This window comes from Pseudopipra pipra, chromosome 21, assembly GCF_036250125.1.
Source record: "Pseudopipra pipra isolate bDixPip1 chromosome 21, bDixPip1.hap1, whole genome shotgun sequence".
Classification (NCBI taxonomy): Eukaryota; Metazoa; Chordata; class Aves; order Passeriformes; family Pipridae; genus Pseudopipra; species Pseudopipra pipra.
The window spans coordinates 11,415,165-11,442,153 of record NC_087569.1 but is presented as its reverse complement, the minus strand read 5'-3'; the positions used below and the strand labels follow the sequence as shown (position 1 = coordinate 11,442,153).

Here is a 26,989-nt window from a genome sequence, read left to right as displayed (position 1 = left end):
TTCCTTTATATAAACTTCTTGTTTTATTAAAACTAGTATTTTCACTCAAATTTTTAAGAAATCCTTTATTTCACATGAACAGAAGCATCTTGCAGCAGGGCAGCCCCTTTGGCTGCGATGTTTCACCATCTCCAAGCTGCCTGGTGGTCCAGGATCATGGGGCAACTGCCCTGGGAGAGCCCCCTGTGCCCCCACTCCCTCCCCACCACACACAGCCCCGGTGCAGGGTGGAAGGAGCCACAGGGAGCAGCAGGAGTTAGAAATCAAACCTTCATGGCTGCTCTGGGTGGCTCCAGAGGGCAGCTTTAAGTAGCTGTGGTTTTTCAGGTCAGACTGCCTTGGAGTTCCTCCAGGGATGAGGGGCAAGGTGGGGCCATCCCCTTTGCCCCCGCTCCCAGGGCGGCCCAGGCTCATGTCAGTACTGCTTGGCCATGGCCACTTCTAGAACCAAGAGCACCAGCTGTGGTGACATTTGGCCCCGGTGTCTCCCCAGATCCACTGTGACTCTCCAGGTGCAGAGATGGAGGTGCAGAAACCTGTGCCAAGGCCCTAGCACAGGTGGCATCTGTCCTCTGCCACCCTCTGGGGTCTCATCCATGCCCCTGGGGCCAGGTTTGGGGCTGATAACACCCAGGGATTCCCAACTGGCCATGCTGAATTTCTGTTCTGCTGTGCACCTCACCATGGGGGATGCTGTGGCCACCCCACCTCCCTGTGGAGTTCAGGTGGTCCTTAACTTCAGGCTGCTGTTCCTGCAGGGCAGTCTGGGGTTGGTGCAGAAGCACCTTTCTGCCCGGCATCCACGGCACCTCCGCGCCCCGGTGCAGCCCTGGCACTGCTGTGGCAGGTGACCTGACTAATGGGTTATACGAATAAGAAAGCAATTGATTTTCCTAAATGCTCGGATGAAAATTGCTGATCAGTGTTAAGACTCCTCGCTCTTCTCCCCCTTTAAGCACATCCATTTCCAACAGTTGCTGTGGAATCCCAAGCAGCCCCTGGCAGGTCTGTGGTGGCAGTAGGGCGAGCAGACAGGTACCACAGGGGTGGGGATGTTTTGCTGGGATGCTCTGAGCTGCCTGGGCAGGGAGGGGCACACACAGGTAGACTAACAGCTTTTTTGCATTGGTTTATAACCCAATTTCTATCCTTCATTGCTTCCCTTCTGGAGCACTTAGTGTCCTGAAGAACCTCCCAAGAGTGGAGAGAATTTGCAGTTCTCAGCAGCCTCCACAAGTATCTTTGCTGTAACTGCTAGAGAGTACTGGGGTTTTTTCATTGTTTTTGTTTTGTTTGTGGTTTTTTGGGTTTTTTTTAAGAAAAAAATACTTTATTTTTAACCACAGCAGTGTGATACCAGGCTATCATCTTGGCACGTACTCCCTGGGCAGCCCTGTGAAGTTTCTTCCCCTCAGGGCTTCATCCACCGTCAGGATGTATCTGTTGATAAGATCTTTCATTTCCTGGGTGAATGGCTCAAAATCCTTTTGCTTAGCACCTGACCGCTTGAAATTCCCATCCCTGTTGTTCTCCACACAGAGCAGCCGGTCCTCTGTCACTGTCACGTTCAGGAACTCCACCATCTCCCTGAGCTTGGGGATGAGGCTCTGCTTTAGGTCTTCGTAGTGGACAATGAGCAGGCGCTTCCCGTACTTCAGCCAGTCCAGGACGTGGGAGGCCCACCAGGAAGCATAGCTGTTCACGAAATCTGGCCACTCTGGATGACCAGAAAACCAGGAAAATGAGACACTGTTAGCCATGCTGCGATTCAGCAATTTTCCTTTGCCTTGGGCATTAATGATACCTTGATCTCTATTTGCTGTTTGTGCTAATTTAATTTCTGAAGGTCAAGATAGCCCTGCTGAAAGCTTTTGGGCTGGACAAAGAGCATTGTGGCTGAAATTTGCAGTATGGTAAAGCCATTCCCTCCAGACTTTTTTCTGAGGACTATTTTGTGTGGGTTTTGATGAATAGGTCTTGGGTGGTGACCGATGAAAGGTGACATGTGGACTTGGGGAAGAAATGTGGTGTGACACAGGACAGTTCCCACCCCCTGCCCTGTGCCAAGCCACAGCTGTAATGCCTAAAATATGCACAAGGAGAAATGGAAGCCAAATGTCTTTTCTGCTGCAGAGTCTGAGTGCAGCAGCATATCCAGTGGGAAAATTGCAGTCACCAGCCAACTTGCCAGTCAAACACATGAAGTGTGGCGGGCAGGTTCTGAAGTCTTTTCATGTGTTCAGGGGACACTGAATCTCAAGTCTCCTTATTGCTATTATTGTTATTTATCTGCAGTGCTGTAGCACCTGTACAGTGCTGTAAAATTTCCTTCAGGAAAAGTCATGCTCCATTGGATCCTCCAAATCTTAAATTAGATTTTTCATGGTTATTACATGCTGCAGGGGCAAATTTTCTTCACCTCACATAGCCTGGCAAATGGGCTGTGCACAGGAGTGTTGTACCTGGATATGTCTTCTCAGCCCAACAGTGCAATGGCAGTGGTGTTCCTGTGTGCCTGTGGCCATGGTGTTAGTGCTGTGCTCCCCTCCTCCCCATGGTGGTGTGTGTACAACAACTGCTCCCACAGGGCAGGTCTAAGTGCTTTTGGGGCTGATCTCGGGTGTGGTGGGACGTGGGTCCCACTGAATTGGTTTGCAGGGCTCACTCAGGTCCCTGTGTGTCCCCCCTTCCCAGCACGCTGAGGAGGTGGGTTTCAAACCAGCCCATGTGGGCGTGGTGCTTACCTTTGCTCTTCCAGTTGCGGTCGGTGGCATAGCCCAGGTGCCCGGCGTATTTTCTGTTGAACTCTGCCATCAGTGATTTGTAGGGGTTCCTTATCAACAGGATCGCCGAGTCGAACATTTCAATCTCTGTCTTGCCACTTTCGTGTGTTTTCACACAGATGGTCCTTCTGCTTCTCCAGTGGTCTTTTTCTCCTTTAAAACCTGTTTTACAAGACGGGATTGTTGGCTTTTTCACTTGATTGTATGTCTGTGCCTTTTTGCACTAAATCATTCCCTACAGTGGTGTGAAGCTGGTGTGACAGTACCGGTCAGTTAACCCACTGGCAGCCAGGCTCTCCCTCCCTGGGCAAGGCACCCTTGGCCCCACGCTGCCACAAGGCAGCTTTTCCCAGGGCCGGTGCTTGGTGCTTGCTAAATGTCTCCCCCCTCGGGATATGGCCCTCCCAGAATAATTAATAACATTTGAAAATTTTAACCTTCATGTTTCCTGTGCTCATGAAGGGTCTTACCCACAGGGTTTAGGCAACAGCCTGTCAGATGGGAACTGCACATGTGTGTGTGCACAGGGCACCAATGTGGGCAATATGCACATTTGCAAATGCAGAGCCTGGCTGTTCTCTCTGAGAGCAGCTGCTGCCATCTGCACCGTGGGAGGCTGCTTGGTCCAGGCATGTGTTTAAGTTTCACCAAATGTGCTGACAGTGACAGCCGTTGCTGGCTCAGGCAGAAGAATGCAATGAGTAAAGCCCTGTGCCTTGGAAGGGCTGCGTGTGTGCCATCCCTTGGGACATGGTACCTTTGTTGTAGAGGGCTCCATCGAAGTAATAACTTCCCGTGTAGTATCCCGTGGCATGCTCGATCAGGTGGCGAGCCCACGTGTTCCCAGCCCCAGGAAAGCTCGACAAAGCAACAAACACTTTGGATTTGGTGGTTAAGAATTTCCTGTCTGTGCAGCGAGTGTCTGTGAGTAAAGAAGATATTTCATTGTTAGCATTGTGGCTTTTTAATAATTCCACTGACAGCTCTTGATTACAGGGTTTATTGCTTCCTCCTCTCTCTTATGAATATAGGATATCAATTTGAGTCCGGTTGTGAGTCAGCTACTTCCCAAAATTAATTCAGCCATATGAGGCCAAAGAGATTATCCTCAGAGAGGTTTCTGCTGGTTTTGTGTTAGGCAGTGTTTTTTTGATAAAGCTGCAGCAAGCCATTGTACTTGCCAGTAAGTTGTGCTAAAAGCCCCTAGGTGATGCCTGTTTGTTACCAGCTATTTGCCTGTCAGATTGGCTCTGCAATGGAACTTGAAATGTGCCACTACACCTGGAAACTGGGAGTTTTATAACACAGGAGAAAACCATCCTACTGAAAGGAGCTGCCTTTAGTTAAATCTCTGCATTGCCATTCCTCTCTGAAGGGCCCAGGCACTGGCGAGCCCTGCAGCCATGGAGTCAGACACCTGGTTTCATATGTGCTTCTGTAAATCCTCACCTTGCTTCTTAACATGCCAATGAAACCAAGGATAGGATGAGAACCAATCTTGACCCTGTGTCATCATCTTGTGATGATTCATCAAGAAGCCAGCTCTCTTCACTCTTCAGAGCAAGCTCTAGATGAAGGCATGGCTAGAAAGTGCCTGCACAGCCCAGAGAAGGCAGTCTCCCACTACTACTGATCTCTACAGACCTGGGAAGTACCAGCACTTTCATGGAAACAAGCATTCTTCTTGCATGGTCTTTCCACATGCCGGTGTCTGCAGGCTACCTCTGAACTGGGAGATGGGGATTAAAAAAAAAAGGGTGTTAGGGTAAAAAAAGCCCAGCACCAATCCAGAAAAGCACTTAATTTGTTTATTTTAAGCTTAATAAGTTTATTTAAACTTCAGTGAGAAGTTTCACTGAACTCAATGTAAATCACTGCATGGATAAAGTTGCCAGAACCACCTAAATGGTTTTCTGGATTGGAAGCTTACTCTCTACCTTGTTTTCCAGCCTTAAACATGTATGCAGATGAATATTTTAGAGGAAGATGAGTAGTGCAGAATTAGAGTCTGCAGAGTTGCCTTGGTGGCTGCCTGTCTGGGAGCTGCGTGGTGGGGCAATACCTTCCCAGGCTCTGCCTCATTCTCTCCATCTGCAGAATATAGTTGTTGTTCTGTGTTGAGGGGAGGCTGTGCTGTGCAGTGAGAGAATGGAAAGATGCATCTTCATGAGCATGATTGCAAAGGGGGAATTTAGATAAAGTCCGTTTCCTGAATTCCTGCCTGTGTCACGATCCCCACTACTGTGGCTCAGACTGCTGTAAAGGAGCTCACTTTCACCCGCTGCAGAAGGGGCACAGGGGCTGTTTCCAGCAGTGGTGGCCCTGGCACAGTGAGGCTGGAGCTTGTACCTTGCACGGGTGTCTGATAGACCAGGCAGTACTTTCCCTGGGCAGCGCTGCTGGTGTTGCGTGTCCCGCGGCAGCGCAGCCCGTCCGCGCCCTCGCGCAGGGAGAACCGACCCGTGGGGTATCCACAGTAACACTCCTGCCCTTGGATCACTGCCAAGGGAAACTCCTACAGAGGAGAGAAAATGGATCAGTGCAGAAATGCCAGGGCATCAGCAGTCTGTGGGGAATGCTGCTGCCATGCAAAGAAAATAAATCTTCACAAGGCCACTATCAAGATCAAAGCAGTGTTTGATATGTCATTCTAAAGCTAGTGCTCTTTTACTACTACTGTTTTCATACTGTAATTACCTAAAAAGTGGGTTTCAGACAAAAACCTCAAAAACTTTTAAAATTGACAATATTCTTTTTCATAATTCATAAAAAAAAGTTATAACACTCCTGCAGCACCTAGTATGTAATTGCACCTGCAAAATATCAGTGTAGGAAAAGTTGGAACTTGCCTCCAAAAATGAGCATTTTGAATTGAAAGAACTTTAAAGTTCCATTTACATTCCCTCAAACCAAGTCAGCTGCCACAAGTTTGCCTTATTCAGTTGATTTTACCAAAGTTTGTGTAGAGGAAACTTGCTCTTAAAAGAATTAAAGGGACTGTGATGGCAGCAGGGGGGACCTGTGGTGCCTGCACGTGGCTCTGCCCCGGGTGCCATGAGGTGAGCTCAGCTGGTGCCTGGACTCTGCCCTCAGGCACAGACATGTCCAGCTCAGCAGATTCTGTGATTCTGTGTTTTGTGCTACCTTGCTTCTAGATAGGAAACCTCCTAAGGTGTGCAACCATGAGGAAGTTACAGTCAGTGTTCCTTGCAAGGAATGAATTTCCAAGGAAAATTTTTGTCCACAAGAAATGTTTTCTTTAATGTATTTGATGCAGAATAATTCAGGTTTTGTTGTACTATTCTTATCCAGGATGGCAACAGGCTGCAAAGCTGCATTTGGGCTAATGGTGATAAGAATTAAAGCAAGTTTGAGGGAAACATATGTTAATTATTTGCTGAAGAAATTAGCAGTTGCTTATTTACCCTAAAATTCAGGTCTTCTCCTGTTTTTGTAAGGAGTGGGCTTGACCCAGAGTCCCCTGTGAGCTCATGCGGGGCTGTGTGAGTGGGCAGAAGTAAGTTCAGGGACTATTTGAGTGCAGAATGTTCAAGTCCCCCTCTTCCATGTCAACAGTTTTTGTCTTATAAAAGTCTTTTTGAGTCTGGGAAAGCATGACAGGACTGCTGAGCAGCTTATCTCTTGCTCTTGCCCATGCGTTCCTCCTCCGATAAGGAGGCAAATGCAACACGTGTGCTGTGTGTGCCCCAACAGCCAACATTTGCTTAGTGAATGAGATCTGACATTGTCAAAAACTACTCACAGATTTGATCCAAGGGCAAAACAGTTCTGGCTTTGCCTGCAAACAGAAATCTTTCCTTTACAATGAAGCAGTGTTTCTCAGTTTGAGAAATTAATGTGTCCCTGCCCTCAAACACAGCCCAGAACAAAAATGTTCCTTGTATCTCACACCAAGTGGCCCCTGCAAGTGAAGGACTGTTCTGGGAGGCCCAGGCTTTTGTGAGGAGACATAAGCAACCACTTCTCCCTACCTCCTGTGTCTGCAGAAGCTGGTGGGTGCTCTGCAGCCCTTCAGCACACAGGGCTGACCCTCAGCTGTGCAGCCTTCCTCGCATGGGTGAGGAAGAGGAGAAACTGGGAGTGGGCTTTGCAAGGGAAATCTCCACATTTTCGTAATATCCAGTATAAATCTCCCCCAGTGCAACTTGAGGGCTTTTCCTCATGCCCTGTGACTTGTTCCCTGGGAGAAGAGACTGACCAGGACCACGGCCTTGGTGCAAAGTGCTGTGATCAGCTGGCTGATTAATCCAGCTGTGTGCCCGCTGCCCTGCCTGCCCGCTGCCCTGCCTGCCCGCTGCTCTGCCTGCCCTCTGCTCTGCCTGCCCTCTGCTCTGCCTGCCCGCTGCCCTGCCTGCCCTCTGCCCTGCCTGCCCGCTGCCCTGCCTGCCCTCTGCTCTGCCTGCCCGCTGCCCTGCCTGCCCTCTGCTCTGCCTGCCCGCTGCCCTGCCTGCCCTCTGCCCTGCCTGCCCTCTGCTCTGCCTGCCCGCTGCCCTGCCTGCCCGCTGCCCTGCCTGCCCTCTGCTCTGCCTGCCCGCTGCCCTCCCTGCCCTCTGCCCTGCCTGCCCTCTGCCCTGCCTGCCCTCTGCCCTGCCTGCCCGCTGCCCTGCCTGCCCTCTGCCCTGCCTGCCCTCTGCCCTGCCTGCCCTCTGCCCTGCCTGCCCTCTGCTCTGCCTGCCCTCTGCCCTGCCTGCCCTCTGCCCTGCCTGCCCTCTGCCCTCCCTGCCCTCTGCCCTGCCTGCCCTCTGCTCTGCCTGCCCGATGCAGTGCAGAGTGACTGCAAAGTGACCTGTTCAGTCTTGACTTCCCATCAGTGTTTAAGCAAAACTCTGAGCCATCCCCTTTGCTCACCTGTGTATTTAGGTGTGCCCCAAGCTGGGGTCATGGCTTGAAGTAACCATCTAACTTTGAAGTGAGGGACTAGTCCTGGAGCTCAGCACACACAGATCTGTGATGCTGTGCTTTGGTGAGACACCAGCACACAGCCAGAGAACTCTGCAGGGCTGTGGATAAGCATTTTCCTGGACTGAGCTGTAAAGCAGGCACTGACAGGCTCAGGTGTGCATCCTGTGAGTTGTAACTCAGGGAGAGGTGATTTCAATGGGACTATTTACACAAGAATTTGTGAGATGAAGCCTCAACAGGTAGCTTGAGTGGTGTAAGGAAAGCAAACATTCTCCAGTAGCAACACAGTTGATATGATTCAATCACTGATTGTTTTGTAGTAGGTTGTATCCAAATTAAGAATTATGAATAGATTAAAAATACATTTATCTGTTTTGCTCTGATTACTCTGCTAAATTAGTTCCTTTTCCAACTTCCTATGCTAACTCTCCTATCTGATGCAGTTAAATTCTTTCAATCTATCAGAAAGAATAAGAGATGGGGTCTAATTGCAGAAGGAAATTCCTCTCCCAAGTAAAACTGATGGGTTTGGTTAATTTAAAAATTGGCATGTTCATTTTGCAGCAAATCTAGAAGTCATTCTTCAGGTTGTCATTGCACTGGATATGCTAAAAGCAAAGTATAAATACCATGAAGTCAATCCTGTCCTTGCATAAAAATTACAGCTTGTTTTTCTCTGTGATCTGTTGAGCCAGGGGACATTTCTGCAGGGCAATGTTAGACCCAGTGTGACCCTATTCGGAATGTTCCCCTCTCACTGCTGCAGTAAAGTCAGCAAGGCTGTGATTATCTGTGTCAGTCAAGGTTCTGGCCTACTTATCTTTGTTTTATTGTGTTTAAAAAAATATCTAAATCAAGCTATGGAATCACTCTGTATGAATTCTACAATGGGATTTGAATCCAAATCCCAGGAGTCATTTGTTTATGGGTAGATAAGTGCATGTAGCTACATCTGGAATCCAAAATAGCAGGTCTGGTTTTGAATTGAGAAGATCACTGTGTTCTGTGTATTGCTCCATAAAAAAAAGAAAAGCACCTTAGAGGTGGAAATGTTCAAGTGTGCAGACTTGTTGCCATGGCTCGGATGCCATGAGGTACTGCAGCTCTCAAGAGAGAGAGAGTGTTCTTCCAGGTTTTATTCATGTCATCACACGTGTTTGGGGTGTCATAACAGGTCTTGTTTAAGTATCTGGAGTTAAACCACAGATTGGTGTGTGACAATTGGACTTGTGGATATGCAATTCTGCTTCTGAAGCAGAGGGAGAAATTGCCAGTCTTTTGTAGGGAAACAGTCTCTCTGCAGAGGGTCTCACGGTGCCCAGCAGAGCTAACAGCGAGTTGTTACCTGCACCATTTCAAGGAAGGAATAAATGAGAGAGGTACCAAACCTGTTCTTCACCTTCCTTCAGTAGCTTTTCCTCTTCATGCTATCGTTTTTGCAGCCCTCTCTGTGCCTTCTGTGCGGAAAGAGTCTGTTTAGATAATCTTTTATAATATCTGGGTTGCTGATGACTTTCTCACTCAAGCTACATCAAGCAAATATGCATTAGCTCTAACTCCATCTCTGTTGCTATTCCACAGAGATGGACAGTGTCCTCCATCCTAAACCTGTTTGGATGTCATGTTCATGTGGTACATTTTGGCTGTTATCTTTTCCTTGTCCTTCTCAGTCACCAGTAATTTCAGATGTCTGGAAAAACTTGAAGAAACTATGCTTCTGAAAACCTGTCTTTTCAGAAAAATCATCTCCCAAAAACAGAATGGCAGGACTGTGCTTAAAAACACTGACCTCATGAGCCCATCTGAAAACAGCTTCTCCACATTTCATATCATTCTTCCAGACAGAGAAGCAATAATTAATTGCATTTCATCAGTAAATATTAATAGAATTATGTTACATGGGGTAAACTGACACAGATCAAGATTTTCTTCTCACCATTAAACAATAGACTGATAGCAGAGCTTGGAAATAATTGCTCACTAATTCCTGAACATTTCTATGCCCAGAGGATATGAGTGTGTTGGGGGGTGTGTTTGTGAGGTGCTGTACACAGGGTATGTGGGCAATTCACTGCACAGAGTTAATTCCACAGTGCATTCTTAAAACTGGTTTAGAGGATATGTTGACTGGGAAAAGCTTCCCCACTCTACCTAGTAATTAAGATTTGTTTTTCATGCCTTCATAGTTTTAATCGATTTTGTGATGCTGCAAAAAGCAATTGAATGTTGAGCTTAGTGCATGAGGCCGAATGTGGCTGCAGGCAAAATCTGACCACACAGTGAACCCTCTGTACAAAAAATCGGCCCCATCGGAGTGGGGAGGGAGGGAAGAGGACCAACAGCCACTAAAACAGAAGGTGCCCTGCCCACAGCTCCCTGAGAGCTGAGCAGGGCTGGCTCCCCGCAGGGCACTAGAGTTCTGGTTCAGATGCTGCCAGCCCACATCCACCCTCTGGCAGCGAGCCTCCCCGTGAGCTGCAGCCACTGAGACCTCCCCCGGGGTCAGATCTGGCTCAGGGCTTGGCTGGAATGTGACATGGAGACAATATTGATTTCCTCACGGTCGATACTCATCACTTAGAGCAGCTTTTCTGTGTATCATGTGGCACCGCTCTCATGGCTTTCCCTCCTGCCATCCCCACTCGAGTGGCTGGACCAGATGCATCACTGGGTATTTACTCTGATGAGTTTTGTCCTTTAGAAACTCATTTACAAATTCAAAGCTCTAAGGCACTAATCTCTGCCCTTCCCTTAGTAGATTAGACTTTAAAATAACAAAAAAGAAGAAAGGATGTGAAATGAGAACTGTTCTTACTTTCTTGGAGCAAAATTCAGAGCACATCTCCACCGTCAAATTGGGCTGTATCAAAGAGGCTGGAAAGGTGTCTGTTAAATTTTCTGGAGCTCTAAAACATCCTCGATAGATAACATTCCTCCCTGCGGGGATATGAAATAGGTTTCTCTTAAGAATACGGCGTCCGTAGTATCCTGCCTCTTTCACAAAGAACAATACTAGGTTCAGAAGCCAAAAATAATAAAATAAATTTTATATTACAAAGGCTGCAGAAGTAAGAGCAACCCTGATATATGCTAGAAAAACGTGTTGCAAATCCTGTGGTATTGCAAGGAACACACACCTCCAGCTTTGTACAGACCATGGAAAGCAGGGCTGCAGCACAGGGTCTGGGTTAAATTCCACCAGTGGACAGCATTGCTATTGCTTGCAGGTCCCAGTTTCCTCTGAAGACTTGCTTTCCCCTCAAAGCCCTGATAAAAATCTACAAAGCTTCCCAAGATCTGCACCAGGAAAGGAAAGGAATGTAAATGAATCCTGAAAAAACCTTCCCTGGACCCATTTTCCTGCTCAGCTGCCTCTCTCCTCCCTCTCCTGCTTTTCAGGCCAAGGGAATTTGCTGCAGCCTTCAGGCCCTAAACTGGGTTTTTGTCAACTGGTCTGGGAGAACAGCTTCCACCACATCTTTAGCACCAGCCTCTGATCTCACCTGCTTCTGTAGAAACACCACAAATCTTGGCAGAATTACAGGGTCTCCCTTGAACAGTATCACCAGAACTGACGTGGGAAGTGAGTTGGATGACAGGAGAGATGTGGTGCAGTTATGAAGAAAAAAACTGGTTCTGCATGAATTTCCTGGCAGAAAAGCCCAGATTTTCCAGGACGAGTCAAGAGTAATCTAAGGAGAAGCTGCTTAAATATTGTTCTAATAACTGTTCAAACCAGTTACTAGAAGCAGTGCTGGATCTCTGGGATCACTCAGGTGATGTGAAAATAAAATAACTTGACCCAAGCTGAGGGGAACAGGAGTCTCCCTGGGACCAGGTCACTGCAAGCACGGCACCAAAGAATGAAGGACCTGGGCATGTTTGGGCTTCTCAGGATGTTCTTGAAAGGTCTCCTAAACTTCACACTAATATTTAATTCCTGAAACAAAATGATTATGAACATGTTTAGAGTTGTCTCAGTGGTCAGGAAGAAAGCTTGAGCAGCCCACACCAGCATTAGAGGGAGCAGGTTCACAGGGAACCCACAGATCCCACTGGAAACAGCTGGGTTTGTGTGGTCTGCCTGCCTTTTGGGGAGTCCTGCCCCAAGGCAAGCTGCACTCTGCCACAGCCACCCCTGCTGCCATGTGGGCTTTGAGCTTCCTTGACATGATGTAGGGGTACCTGCAGCACAGGAGCTGCACAGCTCGGGGTGTCCAGGGGACTGCAGGGGGAAGGAGGAGGTGAGGGACGGGCAGGGGAGACAGCAAGCCCCATCTCTCAGAAGATTTAAATGGAGATGCCACTGAACCTGCTCCGTGTAAGTCTTACACAAGGTCTGTGCTCTACATTACACAGCGTAAATCACACGGGCTGTTACAGTCTCAGAGTTACTTTCCAACATACTTGTTCATTGTGATTAATACTTCTGTTGGCCCCTCAGCTGGCTTGCATCAGGGGGATTCTTCAGACAACTATCAGGTGTTACTAAGGGCAAAAAAAATACATATCTAGCTCTAGGCTAGACTAATTTGATGACTAATTCATTAATACTTTAAAAAAAATTAAATGCTGCCTTTTCCTGCCAAGTATGTATATATATTTTATGCTTGAGGTTTAAACAGTGATGCATGTCCTGGGAAACCTGCCAACGTGCCCATCAGCCTGACAGTGGCAGTTTAAGTCTATGTACCTTTGATATATAATTTATATGTAGCTGGGTGGATTATTATACAAACCTTGACTTGTCTTTAAGAAGAAATGAAGTACCATCAATACTGGCACAACCTAAGGCCTTGATGCTTCTTCTCGGCAAATAACATCCTTAAGGTCTTGTGAACTTGCCAATTGAAAAGACTGATCAGCTGTTTAGGTCTTTTATGTGCTTTGTGTTGGCCTAAAGGTTTATCCATTGTGTCCCCCATGGCAGCTAATTGAATGATGAGTAGAGTGTGTTGCCATCTAAAGATGAAACAAAAATCCCAACTGCCGCTGGAACAGAAGTCCTTGGAAAAGCAAAACTCTGTGGTCTCTTTTCTCTCAATTAGGAAAGGGGTTGTTGTGGCTCTCTCTCTGGCCTCTATTTGCTCCCTGCTGCAGTCACAGAGCACTCTGTTTGGGATCATCTGAGCTTAGGGTGGCCTTGATCTGAGTGCTCTTCTGCCCTCCTGTTATAGGGCACCCACTTCCAAGGCTGTTTCTTAAACACGTGGGTTTGTCCGCCTGCAGTGGGTGCCAAAGGGAGTGGGTTTTCAGCTGAAATTCTGTTGCAGTTGCTCTGCACTGCATTGTGTTTCATCCCTGGTGACACCAACCTCCTCCATGGCAGTCCCGAGGCAGCTGTGCCAGGCAGTCTCCCTGCTCTGGGGCAGAGAGCAGCGCTGCTATTTTGGGGAGGGAGCCAGGGACCAGACCAGCAGCAAATGGATGCTGTGCCCTGCGGGTACCTTTGTCCTTTGCCATTTCAAACTCTAGTGACAAGCGGAGTAGGACAATCAGTGGGGACAACCCACGTGCTCAGCCCGGCCCTGACATCTCTCCCATGGGGTGAGTGGCCTCCCCTCTTCGGTCCCACACCCACTTACGTCTCCTGGCTCCTGCCCGCAGCTCCTCCACCCTGTAGACCGAGAGCCGGTTCACCCCTCCGCACACCGAGCCCTTCTCCCCCTTGCACTCGCTGTTGCACTCCTCGGGCCTGGAGGCGGTGGCCGGGAGGGTGTTCCCGCAGTAACACTCTGCTCCGTACACCAGCCCCGCGTAGGTGTAAGCCCTGCAAGGAGCAAAACCAGCCGTTGTCACAGAGGCACCCGTCTGCTCCCCACTTTGTACCTAAGGGAGGCAGGAGCATGTCCCTGTGTATGGTGTGAGCTTCTGCTGCCCCACTCCAGAGCTGGGTCTGCCCCAGGGACAGCATGGCCTCCTTGACAGAGGCAGCCAGCTTGACATTTGGGCTAGAGACCAGTATCTATCAAAAGACAGGTATCTAACAAAGACTATTTAACCAAACAGTAATTTTTGTCAAGGACAACAGAAAATATATTGTAGGTAGCTATGCTGCCATAGAGAATAGGCAGCAGTGCAATGGTCTGCTTCAAGCAGGGTAGCAGAGCTCCGCCATGCCTGAAGGTATGAGATAATTACCGTTTTTACAGATGCTGTATGTCTAATGTAGAAATGCTTTTCCCATTTCAAATTCAGTTCCACTTATTATCAGAAGAGAGAAAACTTGAAGTGAAAAAGTACCACTCACCTCTCAGCACAAGCTTCCTGACAGTGAGCTACTGTCATTTTTCTTAAGTCATAAAAGACAGCTCCCTTCAGGGTCCTCTCCCTCGAATCGTCGGTGAAGCATCCTATGTAGGTGCCTGTGTGCATGCAAGACCAGGGTTAGGCAACGCATATGGGATGGAGAAGGGGGGAAGGGAAGAACCCATACGGGGCCGATCCAGCACCATACGCTGCAAGCAGGGCTGTGTTCAGTCAAGTCCCAACCTGCCCGGGGCCCCACCTGCTCTGCAGAGCTCTCCCTTGGTGCTGAATCTTGGCAGGTGTATTGAAGGGGTCAGTGTGACTGTCCCATGGAAACGAGACTTTCACCAGATTCCTTTCAGCAGACCTGCCTTTGCACACCTGGAGTCCACGATCCCCCGGAACTGCGGCTCCTGCAGGCAGATGCTGCCTGCTTGACTCCCTCCCTTGGGGGATAAAACATGGCACTTCTCTAAAGTAAAGGAGAATGTAGTCTTCAAAATGGTAAAAACTTCCAGAAATCTTGTTGGATTTCTCCCAAGTGCTCTTTAAATCTCTAGTTGGTAATGATATAGGGCAAGAAAAATATTAAGAAAATCAGTTTTCTTTGGGTATAGAGAGTAATATTAAAGCTGTAATGGAAAGAAAACTTCAGTCTTAACTAGGCAGTGCCATGCATTGAGCTGTCTCCTTCTCTCTGGTGCAAAGGAATCTCTTCGTCTTGCTTTACTTAGCATATGAAAGATGAATGTTTCTCTTAGACTGCATCCAATTCAGCCTATTTTTTGTTGTCATGAACAAAATACTATAAAAATCCAGCCTATTTTTGAATATACGATTGGAAGGATGATGTGGCATCCCACTATTACACAGCAATTGTGTGTCTGTAAGTACATTTTATCATTAGAATATGAAAGAAAAAAGGAAATTTGATTTTAAGAGTAGCAACACTGAGATGATAGCACAGGGAAATTAACTAATCTAAGCTGTGGACAAGAAAAGAATATACAATGAAAAATGAAACTAAAAAGCATAATATTAGCAATAAAATAATTCACAAGGAAAAGGAAGTTTCAGCCACTCTAACATGGATTTTGGAGCCAGGAATAATAAATCAAACATTTAAATATTACAAACGCAACAGTAGCTTCAAAGACCTACACTCAGTAATTTGCCAACATGCAATTAGAAAATTCACAAGCTGTGAACACACACTCCAGCACGCTGTTAATGAGGTGGGAGTCATGCACTTCCAGCGAGGGCGCTCCACATTTCACTGTTGGCTTTTGATTTGGGTATTTCCATTCAAAGCAGTAGCAGCAGAAAACTGAGGCTGTGGGGCCAAAGAGCCCGAGTGGGGGTCCCGGGCAGGGCAGCCACTGTCCACCCTCCTCCTGTGTCCCTCCCATGCCACTGCCAGCCCAGCAGTGGTTTCTCACTCACATCCTCCTATGAATGAGTCGTGGTCTTAGTGACATGTCATGTCAGGGATCCAGTCCCTGTCACCTCTGCATCCTGTGCAATGGCAGAACCAGGCCAGGAGAAACTGTAAAACTCCATCTGCTGTAAGCACTTGGAACAGAAAACTCTCATTTGTTGTACTGACAGTGTTTGCCAGTGTCCCTGGCAGGAAAAGATGAGGTCCCTACCCTAAGCTACTTGCAGTGTCAGCAGGTGGGAGTCTGACTTGGAGAAAAAAAAGGACTTGGATTTTCTCACCCAAGGCTGTGTGCTCCTGGGTGGAGTCAGAGCAAGGCAAAGTGAGCTGGGAGGTTCCCAATATGCTGGGTCAGATGCCATTGTTTTTGTCTTGGGTTAAGGGTCTGCCTGAGGAGGCACACGGAGGGCTGGCTGGCAGCCCCTGGGCAAGCAGGGGCAGAGCAGCTGTGCTGCATCAGAGCCAGGGCGTTTTTGGAATGGCACTACTGAGGAGTGCACAAGCCCAGCCTCCAACAGTCAGGCAATGCTGCTTCACTGAGCAGGAACTACAGGGCATCACTGAAACTTTAATAAGCATTATAACCACGGAGGAGTTCATTAGATCTTGAAAGAGATAACAAAATAACAAGCATCTAAGTTTACTAGAAGTGAGTTGGGGAAGGTAACATGCTCTACGTAGGTAGTTAAATTTTAATCGATAATCTTCAAAGGCTGATCCAGCTTCTTAACAATAGTGTTATTAATAATGTCACTTCATGTTCAGTCAGATATTCAAATGATGCATATTTGAATCTACACTTCAATATGGTGGGTGGCCCCTCTCATCAGCAGTTAGAACCTGAGCAAGGCCCTGGCTGAGTGGCTCTAACTCTCTCCTCTGCCACCAAAACCTGCTACCAACAGGGTGTTCTAAAGTGTCCGTGGAGCAGCTCCACCTTGATTCTTCAGGTAGCTCCAGTGGTTCAGTCTGCATGACTCACACTGTGTGACTCATCTCCCATACAACCACCACTATTGCCTTCTCCCTCCCGTTTCTGACAATTCCCTTGGTAGGTATCACAATGTGGCACCCATTTTGTGGGATTTTTGGATTAGGTGCTCTTTTGTTTGAGTAAATTTATTCAACAAACTAAAAAGCAGTTTAGTAATGTGGTGTCTAGTCATCCAGATCCCATTCCTGCTTTATTATCAGTGAAACATCTCCAAGAACAACTAGTTCTTCTAAAAGGCAACATGTCAAAGACTGCAAACTCACACTGATGCTGCAGCGAGGGCATGGCAGTCACCCAGGGCAGATCCTGGTGCTTCCTGTGGTGGGCTCCTCAGGGGGCTTGTCTGCTCCCTGGGAACGCTCAGCCATGGGGTGTGATGGCAGGTTTAGGGCTCCAGCTCAGCTGTGTGACAGCCCAACACCACGTCTGGGGTCGAGCTGTGCCGGCCCAAACGTGCCTGGATGATGCAACTCTCAGCGGGGTCATGAGGGTGTAAAGCCATTCAGGAAATGTGAACAACTACAGTCCTGTTTTGCTTCTTTGCTTGCTCTGGATAATAGTTTCTTAAAATTCTTCCTGCTGACCCAACCCAAGGGGTATTTACCAGCAGTGCTTAGGGCAGCAGAGTCGGACTCACGGTGAACTCATGTTTCTGTCAAACTGGAATGCCTTTCCATTTGAATTGGAAATGGTACAGGTTTGTACCATGTTTTCTGGGCACTGCTGTGCTGTGCCCATGCAGCAGTGTGAATTCTCCTTGCGGTCCTATTGCCCTGTTGGACATTCTCAGCAAACTTGCCAAACCCCAGGAGTCTGTCTCCAGTTTGGGGGGGTTGATGACTCACCTCATGTCCCCCAGAGGACAGAGTGTTTGCAGAGATGCTCACAGAAGGCAGCTCAGGAACAGTGAATGCATTTGCAATAGTAGAATTTAGTTTTAGCTTTAGCAGCAAGGAGGCACTTCTAGACTTATGGTACTGTGTGGTCTTGGATAGTTAATTTGATAAAATCCACTTTTAAAGTGTTCCCTCTTCTGAGAAAGAAAATCAATTAAAATGGTCATCTCTGCCTGCTTGAAGAGAAAATAATTTAAATTAGGGAAGCACATTGCACTGTCTGGGCTTCCATTCAATCAATAAAATTACTTTTTTGGAGGAAGTTACAGCTCAGCATGACCAGGGAGGTTAGGTTTGTACTTTGGCATGTGCACGTGCCTAAGAACTGTTTTGAAAGTAGTGATGAGCGAGGAGGAAGGCAGGGACACATTGTGGTGCTCACCTGTGTCTGCCTGGGACGTGCAAGTTTATGTACGTGCCAGAAAATGTGCAAGGTACGTCCCTTACCTTTGTGTTCAGCAGTGTGTTTGATCACTTTAAATCCTGCTGTCTCCACGGGCTCCTGGTTGCTGATGAACCTGTGAAACCACCTTCTTCTCAGCTGCCTGAGCTCGGAATTGCGGGACACGAGCCAGCGTGGGCTGTGCCGCTGGTCCAGGGCCGGCTCCTGCAGCCCATCCATGCCCACCAGCAGCCTGGCAGCAGGGCGGGGGTTCTGCAGAGCCCTGGGCTCTGCCATCCCAACCCCGGGGGTCTCATCTGGCACTGTCAGGGCCTGGTTAGCAGAGGTCCCGTGTGAACCTTGCTGGATAACCAGGCGGGTCCGCTGCAGCAGCAGGAGGCTGCCAGCCATCAGGTAAGCTGCTGTGAGGAAGAGGAGCAGAAACTGGGTCCGACGGAGAAACTTCTGTAGCCTGAAGAAAGCTTTGGCCATGCCCTTACTGAAACTGGGCCCTTCACGCCTCCCGACGGGTCCCTGAATCTCCACCTGACCAGATGCTCATTCCTCCCATAAGTTCAGCCCATCACTTTGGTGCCTTCCTCCGATGAAAAGCTTCTTCCCAGCCGGCTGCAGCAGAGACCAGCTTGGTGCAGCACTGCCACCAGCCTCAGGCACCAGGCTGGCCCAGGGTCTCTGCACGTTCCCAGGGTGATGCCTTCATTATGTCCTGCCCAACAGCCGATGCTGAAACCTGAATTACCAAGGGGAGGAAGGTTGGTTCACATCCAAATTGAAAATATGCACCATCAGGGTCACTTTCCCCCATCCACCCACCCCTTTTGACTTTAGATGAGCATTTCTCCATCTGTTGTTTATAATTATGCACATTAAGAACTATAATCCAGTGAGAACAATTGATTGAGTACAAGTGAGTTTCAGATCTTCAGACTTTTTTTCTTTCCTTTCTCTTTCCTTGGAATGCACAAAAAATACCTTTATGGTGAGGTTATTTATCTCGGGACGATTGGAAAGGAAGTTATTTTCTTTTGTCAGTAGCCAGCATCTCCATCCTTTGTCACTGGCTGAACAGGCAGCCACAGTACAGGCATCTTTTTTCAGAGGTATTACCAGATTCCTTCCTTTCAGCTAAACAGTAGCTGAGCTACAAATGCAGATCAGGAGGAAACTGAAATGTGGGTGTGTGGGAGGAAAAAAGAAATTGCATTAACTCACAATAGATAAGATAATAATTATTAATCTCTGTGCAGCACAATGAAGTTGGGCTTTATGCTGGAAGGATACTTGGGGGTTCTGTATTTACAGAGCTGGGGGAGTTGTTGTGCATGTTGCTTTATCCAAAACCAGAGATCCTGCTTTTTTTTTTTTTTTTAGTAGATTCATATTGCCAACTATTGATGTGCGGATGCGTGTGGATAAAAAGTAGTGAATGTTTGAAAAAATTTCATCTCAAGTTCAGCAGATCTCTCTTGACTGCTGCTGAGCTTTGCAGCTTTAGTTGTGCTGATGTGTATCACAATGAGATTGTCTGGGCAAGAAAAGCTCCTTTGTGCTCTAGGGAACCTTTAACCTCCCATGGCAAATAAAAGCTGGCATCTCCCCATAAGTTCCTGTTTTCCCAGTGCATCCCTTCTCTGTGGAGCCAGGCAAGTGTTGAGAAAATATGCAGTGTTTTTCAGAAAAGAAAATATTACGGCTTTTGTTTAGCTTGCAATTGGGGCACACTCCTGAAATCCACAGTCCTCTCAATGAACATCTGCTTACTGGTATTTCTTGTTACAGTATCTGACTGAAAGTTTTGTGGATATTCACTTATGCCTCTTTATTAAATAAATGTTGCCAATTAAGTCTCCACCCATTCCCTTTTTCATTTGGTTGGGCAAATTCTTTCTGTGTTAAACAACAACCAAAACCAAAGGTTCAAAACTTCTAGGACAAAAACAAATTAAGGCTCAGCTGAGTCTTTTGTCAGTTGAGCCTGAATTCCTTTTGTGTGACCTTTCAGCCTTGATTCTTAAACATAGCTGTCACAAGGCAGGAGTCCCTGTCTCTAATCTTAAAATTTAGGTGGCCTTGAAGACCTGATTTAGGTATTTTTTTAAGTTGTTGTTGTTGTTCATGTATGCTGATTTTAGTTGTATGGGACTGAGTAAAAATATTCTATGTCCTTATTTCTCTAAGGGCTCGGGAGCATGAGCAGGTGAGAAGCACTGCCAGGCTGTACATCTGCAGTGAATTCTGACTGCTCTCACTACAGAAGTTGCACACCTCCCTTCAAAGCCAAAGAAAATGCATTGATTTACACCAGCTGAAGAGCTGACCCTCAAACTTAAATTATTGAAAATCTCTGATCAATGTTGTGAGTGCTCAAGCATTGCAGTAAAAGGGTCAGAAGTACCAAGACAGATGAATGGAAAATTAGCCCTAATTAGATCCTGCAAGTTGTTACTGCGCTAATTCATCTGAAGAAATACTGTCTCTGAGCACAGGTGGGATTCGATTCACTAGGTATTCCTGCCATGGGGCTGCTGGAAACTTGAGCTGTTCCCAATGGAGGCTGTCTGATCTGAAAGCAAGCTATGTGCAGATATTAGCTTGGAATTTGGGCTGGGAATGACCGTGCTCCGTGCAGCCAGCACGGAGGGAAGGCTGGGTCAGTGGGCAGGTGGCTGTTTGCCTCAGCAGCCGAGGGCTGGGCACACCATGCTCTTGGAGGTGTCATCTGCACTATAAAGTGGTGGTAAAACACTGCTGCAAAGCCTCATCGGGGAGATGGCAATGGCTGCAGTCACACAGGACTTCAAAAGGTTTAAGATTCCCCCCCCCAGCAGCAAGATGAGGCCAGATAAACTGATCAGATTTGCAGTAATTCAGGGTTTCACAGCTCTTTTGGTTTATTCACAAAGTGAGAGATGCTTCAAGCCCAGGTTCTCAGATGCACTGTTGTGGCACTGGAGAGGCTGTGCTGCAGCAGCCACAGCCTTTGGGCTCATGGAGCCGTGCCCAGAGTGGCAGCTCTGGAGAAGGGCCATTGAGGCCGTGTGGCAGAGGTTGGGCATGTTAGGCTTCACTGGCCCAGTTCAGTCTCTTTTAACACCACTGTGTGCTTGGTCAGTGGATTTGGGTAGTTTGTCCATGTTTGCAGTGGTGTAGAGTGGAGCAGCTGGAGGCTGCACCATCCCCAGGATGAGAGGATCTGCCACTTGCCCAGGCAGCATGTGGCAATGTTTCCTGGAGCCAGGGGAGGCCAGTCTGGCCACCACCTGCCCAAAGAGCGCTGTGGTAGGGTGTGATGTTCCACCTCTACATGAGCAGGATGGAAAACTTGCTGTGCATCAGCAGAACTGGAGAAAACACCCAAGGTATCAGACCTAATTTAACTGTGCAGCAGGCTCTGTGCCCAAAACAAAGAAATGTTTGGCATTGCTCCTGTTGCTCCGCCAAGTTTGTTTATTTATTTATTTGCTAAGGAAAAGCTGCTTCTATGTCTCAAAAGGGTAACTTTGCCCTTGCCCAGTGGCTGAAAAAGTTTAAATGGTATAAGGCAATTTTGCTGCATTCAACATGATGTGTATGAATTACCTCCAGATGCACTTGCCCTTAGAGCAGTTGCCATGACAGTGCATTGTAGTAAAATCCAACCGAATAAATAAGGAGACTCTCTGCCCACAGACTGCTACGAATGTGCAACTCAAAAATTAAATGTTGCTTTTTAGTGGGGAAATAGCAGAGGGTGCTACTGACATAAAAACTGTCATTTGATTTTTCCATAAACTGCATATTGCAATATCATCAAAGTATGCCTAGAAGAATTCAAGTGCATCACTTTTGATGATGATATTAAACAGGAAAGAGTAAGAAGGAAAGAACTAGTATCTGGTAATAGAAAATGCATCATTTATCTTTTTCATGCATGTTTCACTTAAAATGAATGAAGTGAAACAGAAGAAAAGCAGTCCTCTGTTCATCAGTTCTCACGCCAAAGGTGTTTAGGACCATATTAATTAGGAATTGTTTGTAAAATCATAAAATTGTAATTGAAAGGAGTTTGAGATGAGCAATGAGAACTGTGAAATGGCAGAGGAGATCTCTAGGTGAAGAAGGTGATGAAAGGGTTAATGCTGCACAGGCTGCAGGGTGGGGGGCCAGGGAGAAGGGCAGTAATTAGCACTGGCAAGTATCAGCTTGGGGGATGGTGAGTGGAAGCATGGGAGATCCACTGGGTCCTGGGCCTTCAGCAGGGGAAGAATCCCTTGCCACCAGAAAGTTGCTATAAGGAAAAGCAGGTCAGTACCTTGCTTCCAAAATGATCTTGCAAAGTGTAACAGAGGATATCACACTAGGCAGCTGTGTTAATGCGTTCGTAAAGAGAAACAAAAGAAACATGGTAAAGCTCTTGGCAATTCTGCTCTCCTAGCTCAAGGAGCAGTTACAGAATTCTTAAGGGAAGGCTGAATACTTTCCGTGATGCCAACAAAGGCTGAAGACACTGAAAAACTGCCCCAGACTTGAAGGTGAAGAGCTGCTTATGTGAGGGCTTTCCCTTGATATATGTGCTCAATGCAGAAGCTCAGGTCAGTGCTGCATTGATGGCTGCAGCTCATCAAGAGTTGGTCTTGTCTAAAGAGCAGCAGGATTTTGCAAATTCAGAGTTCTTGGCATGGAAACAAGATGTTTTCTATTGTAAACTGAAGGGAATTGGACTCACGTACACTATTTTTAGAAAAATCCATCCCTCTTCCACATTTCTTCTTTCTTTTGTCAGCTTTCTTTGAGGACAAGTGCAGTCAGTTAGGCCCCAGCTGAAGGATTCTGGCTCACAGCCTTTTCTTTGGATACACACTGCCTTTTTCTCAAGGCAGTTTGGAAAGCCAAGGGAAACATCATACTGTGTGAATGCACATAGGAAGTAAAACTCTTAAGAAGCCACAAATTCGATGCTGGGACCCTGTCAAGTATTTGCAGTTCCCTTTATTCCGATACCTGAAATCATCCTGAGAAGCTGAGACAGCTGACAGTGAGTGTTCCTTGTAGCCATGCTTTCATATGTGCCCAGAGCATCTCTCCAGGTTTGAGAAAGGGGTTAGAAAAGACAACAAAGTTGAGTGGAGCTCTTCCCTCATACCTTGAGTGGAATCGAGAAATTCTTTATTATTCCAGTTTCCAAATATTGGGAAAAGAGAGAAAAATGAAACTGTGGATCATTTTTGTGTGGAAAGTGGCAGATGCTGAAAGTGAAGCTTAGAAGAAACATCCTCGTGCTCTACTGTCTTCAGCCAAAATCCACCCAAATCAGGATCCAGGTTGACGCTGATCGATTTTGGTTCAGGTCCACTGTTACTTTTTCTAGCTCCTTAAGAAAGTGTCATGTGGAATTGTCTCAGTGACAACATAATTGAGGAATTCAGGCAAAGGAAAGAAAGGTGATTTTGTAATTCCATCACCTTTCCTTGGATATTCTTTCACCAAAAAGAGGGGACATTTTTGATGAAGAGTTACTATAACATTCATGTCCTTCATGTCGCTGTGGACGACAACCCAGTCACTGACCTTTCTGGCAGTTATGGTGCAGTGCTCGAATGAGACCCATCCAGAATTCACAGTCTGGCCTTTCAAGAGCATTTGGCTTCAGCTGGAGGCAGAAGCACCCTCCAGCTCTGGCCCTGGGCAGGCATCTCTTCCGACAGCCCTACGTGTGTGGGTTCTGTCGCAGGGCACGAGCTGTGCTGTGCAGGCAGGGCCAGGGCACAGCCCTGCTGTGCCCCACGTCCCGCTCCTGCTGTGCCCCACGTCCCACTCGCTCCTGCTCTGCCCCATGTCCTGCTCCTGCTGTGCCCCATGTCCCGCTCCTGCTCTGCCCCATGTCCTGCTCCTGCTGTGCCCCATGTCCCGCTCCTGCTGTGCCCCACGTCCCACTCGCTCCTGCTCTGCCCTGTGTCCTGCTCCTGCTCTGCCCCATGTCCTGCTCCTGCTCTGCCCTGTGTCCTGCTCCTGCTCTGCCCCATGTCCTGCTCCTGCTCTGCCCTGTGTCCTGCTCCTGCTCTGCCCCATGTCCTGCTCCTGCTCTGCCCCATGTCCTGCTCCTGCTCTGCCCCATGTCCTGCTCCTGCTGTGCCCACAGCTCCTGCTGCCACTGTGCCCACTCTGCTGCTCTCTGTTCTTCTCATCCCTGCCCTTTCTGCAAGGTAAGGGGAAAACTCAGATTGCTTTTGTTCTTGGCTCCAAGGCAGGAACATCCAGCTTGGGCCCACAAGGCTGAGGATGAGTTAGTGCCCCTGCTTTGCTCAGGCACAGCCTGTGTCACCCTCCACGTGGAACACACATCAGTCAGTTCTGCTGCTGCAGAACCTGCTGAGGGTTTGCATCTAAACACGAGAAAAGGTTTTTTCCTCGTTTCCTTTCAAGTCACCTCCAACACTGTCATTTAGAAAATAATTTGGCTTTTAAATATTTCTAGAAACTAACTCTTTCACCCTTTTTCCATCAAAATGAAGCTTATGGTCTAGGGATTTTCAGTAAAGCAATGGAGTGACCGATGAGACAGAAGGGAAGGGACCTTCAGGCAGCCCTGATGTGCCATGCCAGCTGCCTTCCCAAAGGATCTGGCCTCATCCTCAGGGCTGCTGGAAGCAGTAGGCACTTCTTCAAGTACTTCTTCCAACTTAGAAAGTTCTTCTTGCTAGAGGATGGGTTCGTACTGACCCGATGCACATATCTCCCTGTAAGGTCTGTCAACAAGCTCGAAATGAGGTAAAAGCACCCCTTCCTCCACATGCCGTGGTGGCAAGTGTTGCAGCTTGAGAGGCTTTCCAGCAAGTTTACCATTGCTTGCTACAAGTGTGTTTGCTACAATATGTAATCAAATTGCAAAGTTATCTTTGATGCTGAGATTGTGTTAAAACTTTTAAATAATACTGAATGGTGATAAATAAGGCAGAAAAAAAATCTTTATGCTGAGTTAGCAGGAAGACAGAGAAAAAACTCTGTAGTCCATAAACTAGTCAAATCAAGTTGAAAATAACACAAAACATACATTATACTCCCTGTATTCAATATGGGAGGTGTTTTACAGTGACAGATAATTCAGCTTTGGAAGGGAAAGGTAATGTCACAGAGCAGAGCTGCAGCCTGAGGCTGGAGAGTCAGCACTAACTTGTGCAAATTCAGCCCCAGCAGCTCTTTCACGAGATAGTCCACTTTTTGAGACCAATTTTTTATCATAAATGGGTGTAAATCTGGACAATAATGTTGTTGGTGAGCGCAGAGCCTGAGGTGAGGGATGCAGAGGAGTCTGTGGGAGGCAGCTGGTCCAGCAAGGCTTGTTGTGGAACAGAGTGACTTGGAAAGTGCTCAGAGACAGCTTGAGTAGAGAGCACACTGTGGTGACATGGTATTTCTGCACTAATCCCATACGTTTTACTTAGCTCAGTGATAATGCAGGAACCAGGAGAACTGATTCCACACCAGTATGGAAAAGATGTGGGCACATGCAAACCCCTATTTCAGAGGTAGACGTGCACACACATACGTGTGTGTGCATTCTCTACACAGAGGGATGTGTGCTCCAGAGGTGATATACAGGCTGATAAACCAAGAGCTTTCAGCAAACTGTTCCTGAGCCTTGAAAGTATTTTGTCAATAGTAAAGCATTCATGCATGATGTATATCCTTTGATATTAAAAGTTCAAGTACCCAGCAAATGATGATCTGCAGTTTCCAAAAGCCCCTATATGGTCTGTGGCTGAAGTTTTGCATGAGAATGTTATAACAAATCTACCATATATTGATGTCTGCTTTAGCCCACAGGAGCTAGAGATGAGATCTTTCCTGTGTGCAAGGAAATCTACTTGAATTAAAATAACATACGGCTTTGTAACTAAATCATAGGTGTTTAAAAAGTATCTTCCATAAACCCTTCAATATATGAATTCCTGCAACATTCACGTTGTTAAGAGTGTATTTGTTCAGCACAGTGATGTTCCAGAAACTGTTTGGAGAAGCTGAGCATTCCAGCCTGCCTGATCAGGCTGACAGAAACATACTCGCAGTATCCATGCTGACTTTTCAAGCATAATGTTCCATGGATGCTTGGGGAAAGGGCATCTCGAGACCAAACTGAAGTCTTTATAAATAATGCCACTAAGCCCCGTCTACTTAGGTGCTGTGGATAAATTTAATAAATCAAACAGCCGTTGAGACTGCAATGAAGGCTGATACCTCAGCCTCTGCAAAAAGTTGTCCGGTTTTTGCTCGTGCCTAGGCCAGCTGGCACACGGCTCGAAGAGGCAGGTACTGCAACCGTGAGAAAAAGAACAAAAACCTCACCTTTCTTTTATGGCCGAGGAACCCCTGTTGTAGCCAGGCAAAGTCCTGGACAATCCAGTGAAATATTATAAAAAGCCGTAATGCATGTCTGAAAAGCTGGTAAATCCCGCTCCCTCTGCCCTTCCCCACTAATCCTTCTCCCGCCTCCCGGTTCCAGCGCGCAGACCGTAATCCCGCGCACCGCTCCGTGCGGGCTCTGCGGCTCTCGGTCCCCCCGTCCGCCCCCCCGGCCCCGCTCACCGCTGCCGTCCCCGCGGTCCCTGCGGCTCGCCGGGGTCCCCGTGGCTCACCGGGCCGGGGCTCCGGGGTCCTGCGCCCTGCGGGGGCCGGCGGGAGGGATCCGCTCCATGGCCTCCTGCGCCAACAGGCTGGATGGAAGCAGCCTCCGCGCCGCGCTGCCAAAATCCTCAGGCACAGCCGGTGCACTCGTGTTTCATAACGCTCCCCTGCTCGGGCAAACAGCCTCTCTACGGCTGCTCCACGGCAGAGCTCTGCAGCCTTCTGCAGCTGCAGACGTTTCCAGACCTAGCCATTCCCTCTGCCTGGATGTTTGTCCAAGCGCACGGATGGCTGCATCGGCAGAGGGCTGAGTGGCGGCAGCAGCGTGAAGCCCTAATGCGATCAGCTGAACGGATGCTCAGTGTTTGTTTCTCGGTGCCTCTTCCCACTAGGGGCAGATCCTTCTGAAGCCGCTCCTCTGGAGACCCGGACCCCTTCCCAACAGGTCGAGAGGGTCCCGGGAAAGCGAGTCCCTGACAGCCTCCCGGCACCAGCTTGGAGATTTCAGGCAGAAAATTGTTATTCTGGGCACAGTTGGCTGGAAGTAAAATATTTATAAATGTGAGAGCTGAAAGGCAGTTGCTGGTGTCCTCAGGACTGCCTGTGCTGCCGCCTTCCCTGCACGTTTCAGCTCTGTTCTGCTGCTGCTTCACATGGAGATTGAGCAATTTATAATTATTCTTAAAGCATCTGCATTTAAGT

General features: G+C 47.7%; 1 protein-coding gene across 2 annotated transcripts; it reads right to left on the bottom strand.

Annotated features, from left to right (window-relative positions):
• On the bottom strand, positions 1-26,989 carry WSCD1 (WSC domain containing 1). 2 transcript variants are annotated; one of them, XM_064678207.1, is made up of 9 exons: positions 26,249-26,989; positions 17,731-18,416; positions 13,957-14,071; positions 13,292-13,476; positions 10,522-10,643; positions 5,133-5,298; positions 3,541-3,705; positions 2,745-2,945; positions 1-1,717 (listed from the first exon to the last, which is right to left on the bottom strand). In XM_064678207.1, exons 2-9 carry the CDS (start codon positions 18,155-18,157, stop codon positions 1,365-1,367), a joined length of 1,734 nt encoding a protein of 577 aa, XP_064534277.1. In that variant the 5' UTR covers positions 18,158-18,416; positions 26,249-26,989; the 3' UTR covers positions 1-1,364. The 2 variants fall into 2 exon arrangements, with proteins under 2 accessions (XP_064534277.1, XP_064534278.1); XM_064678208.1 differs by having other exon boundaries at positions 26,299-26,989.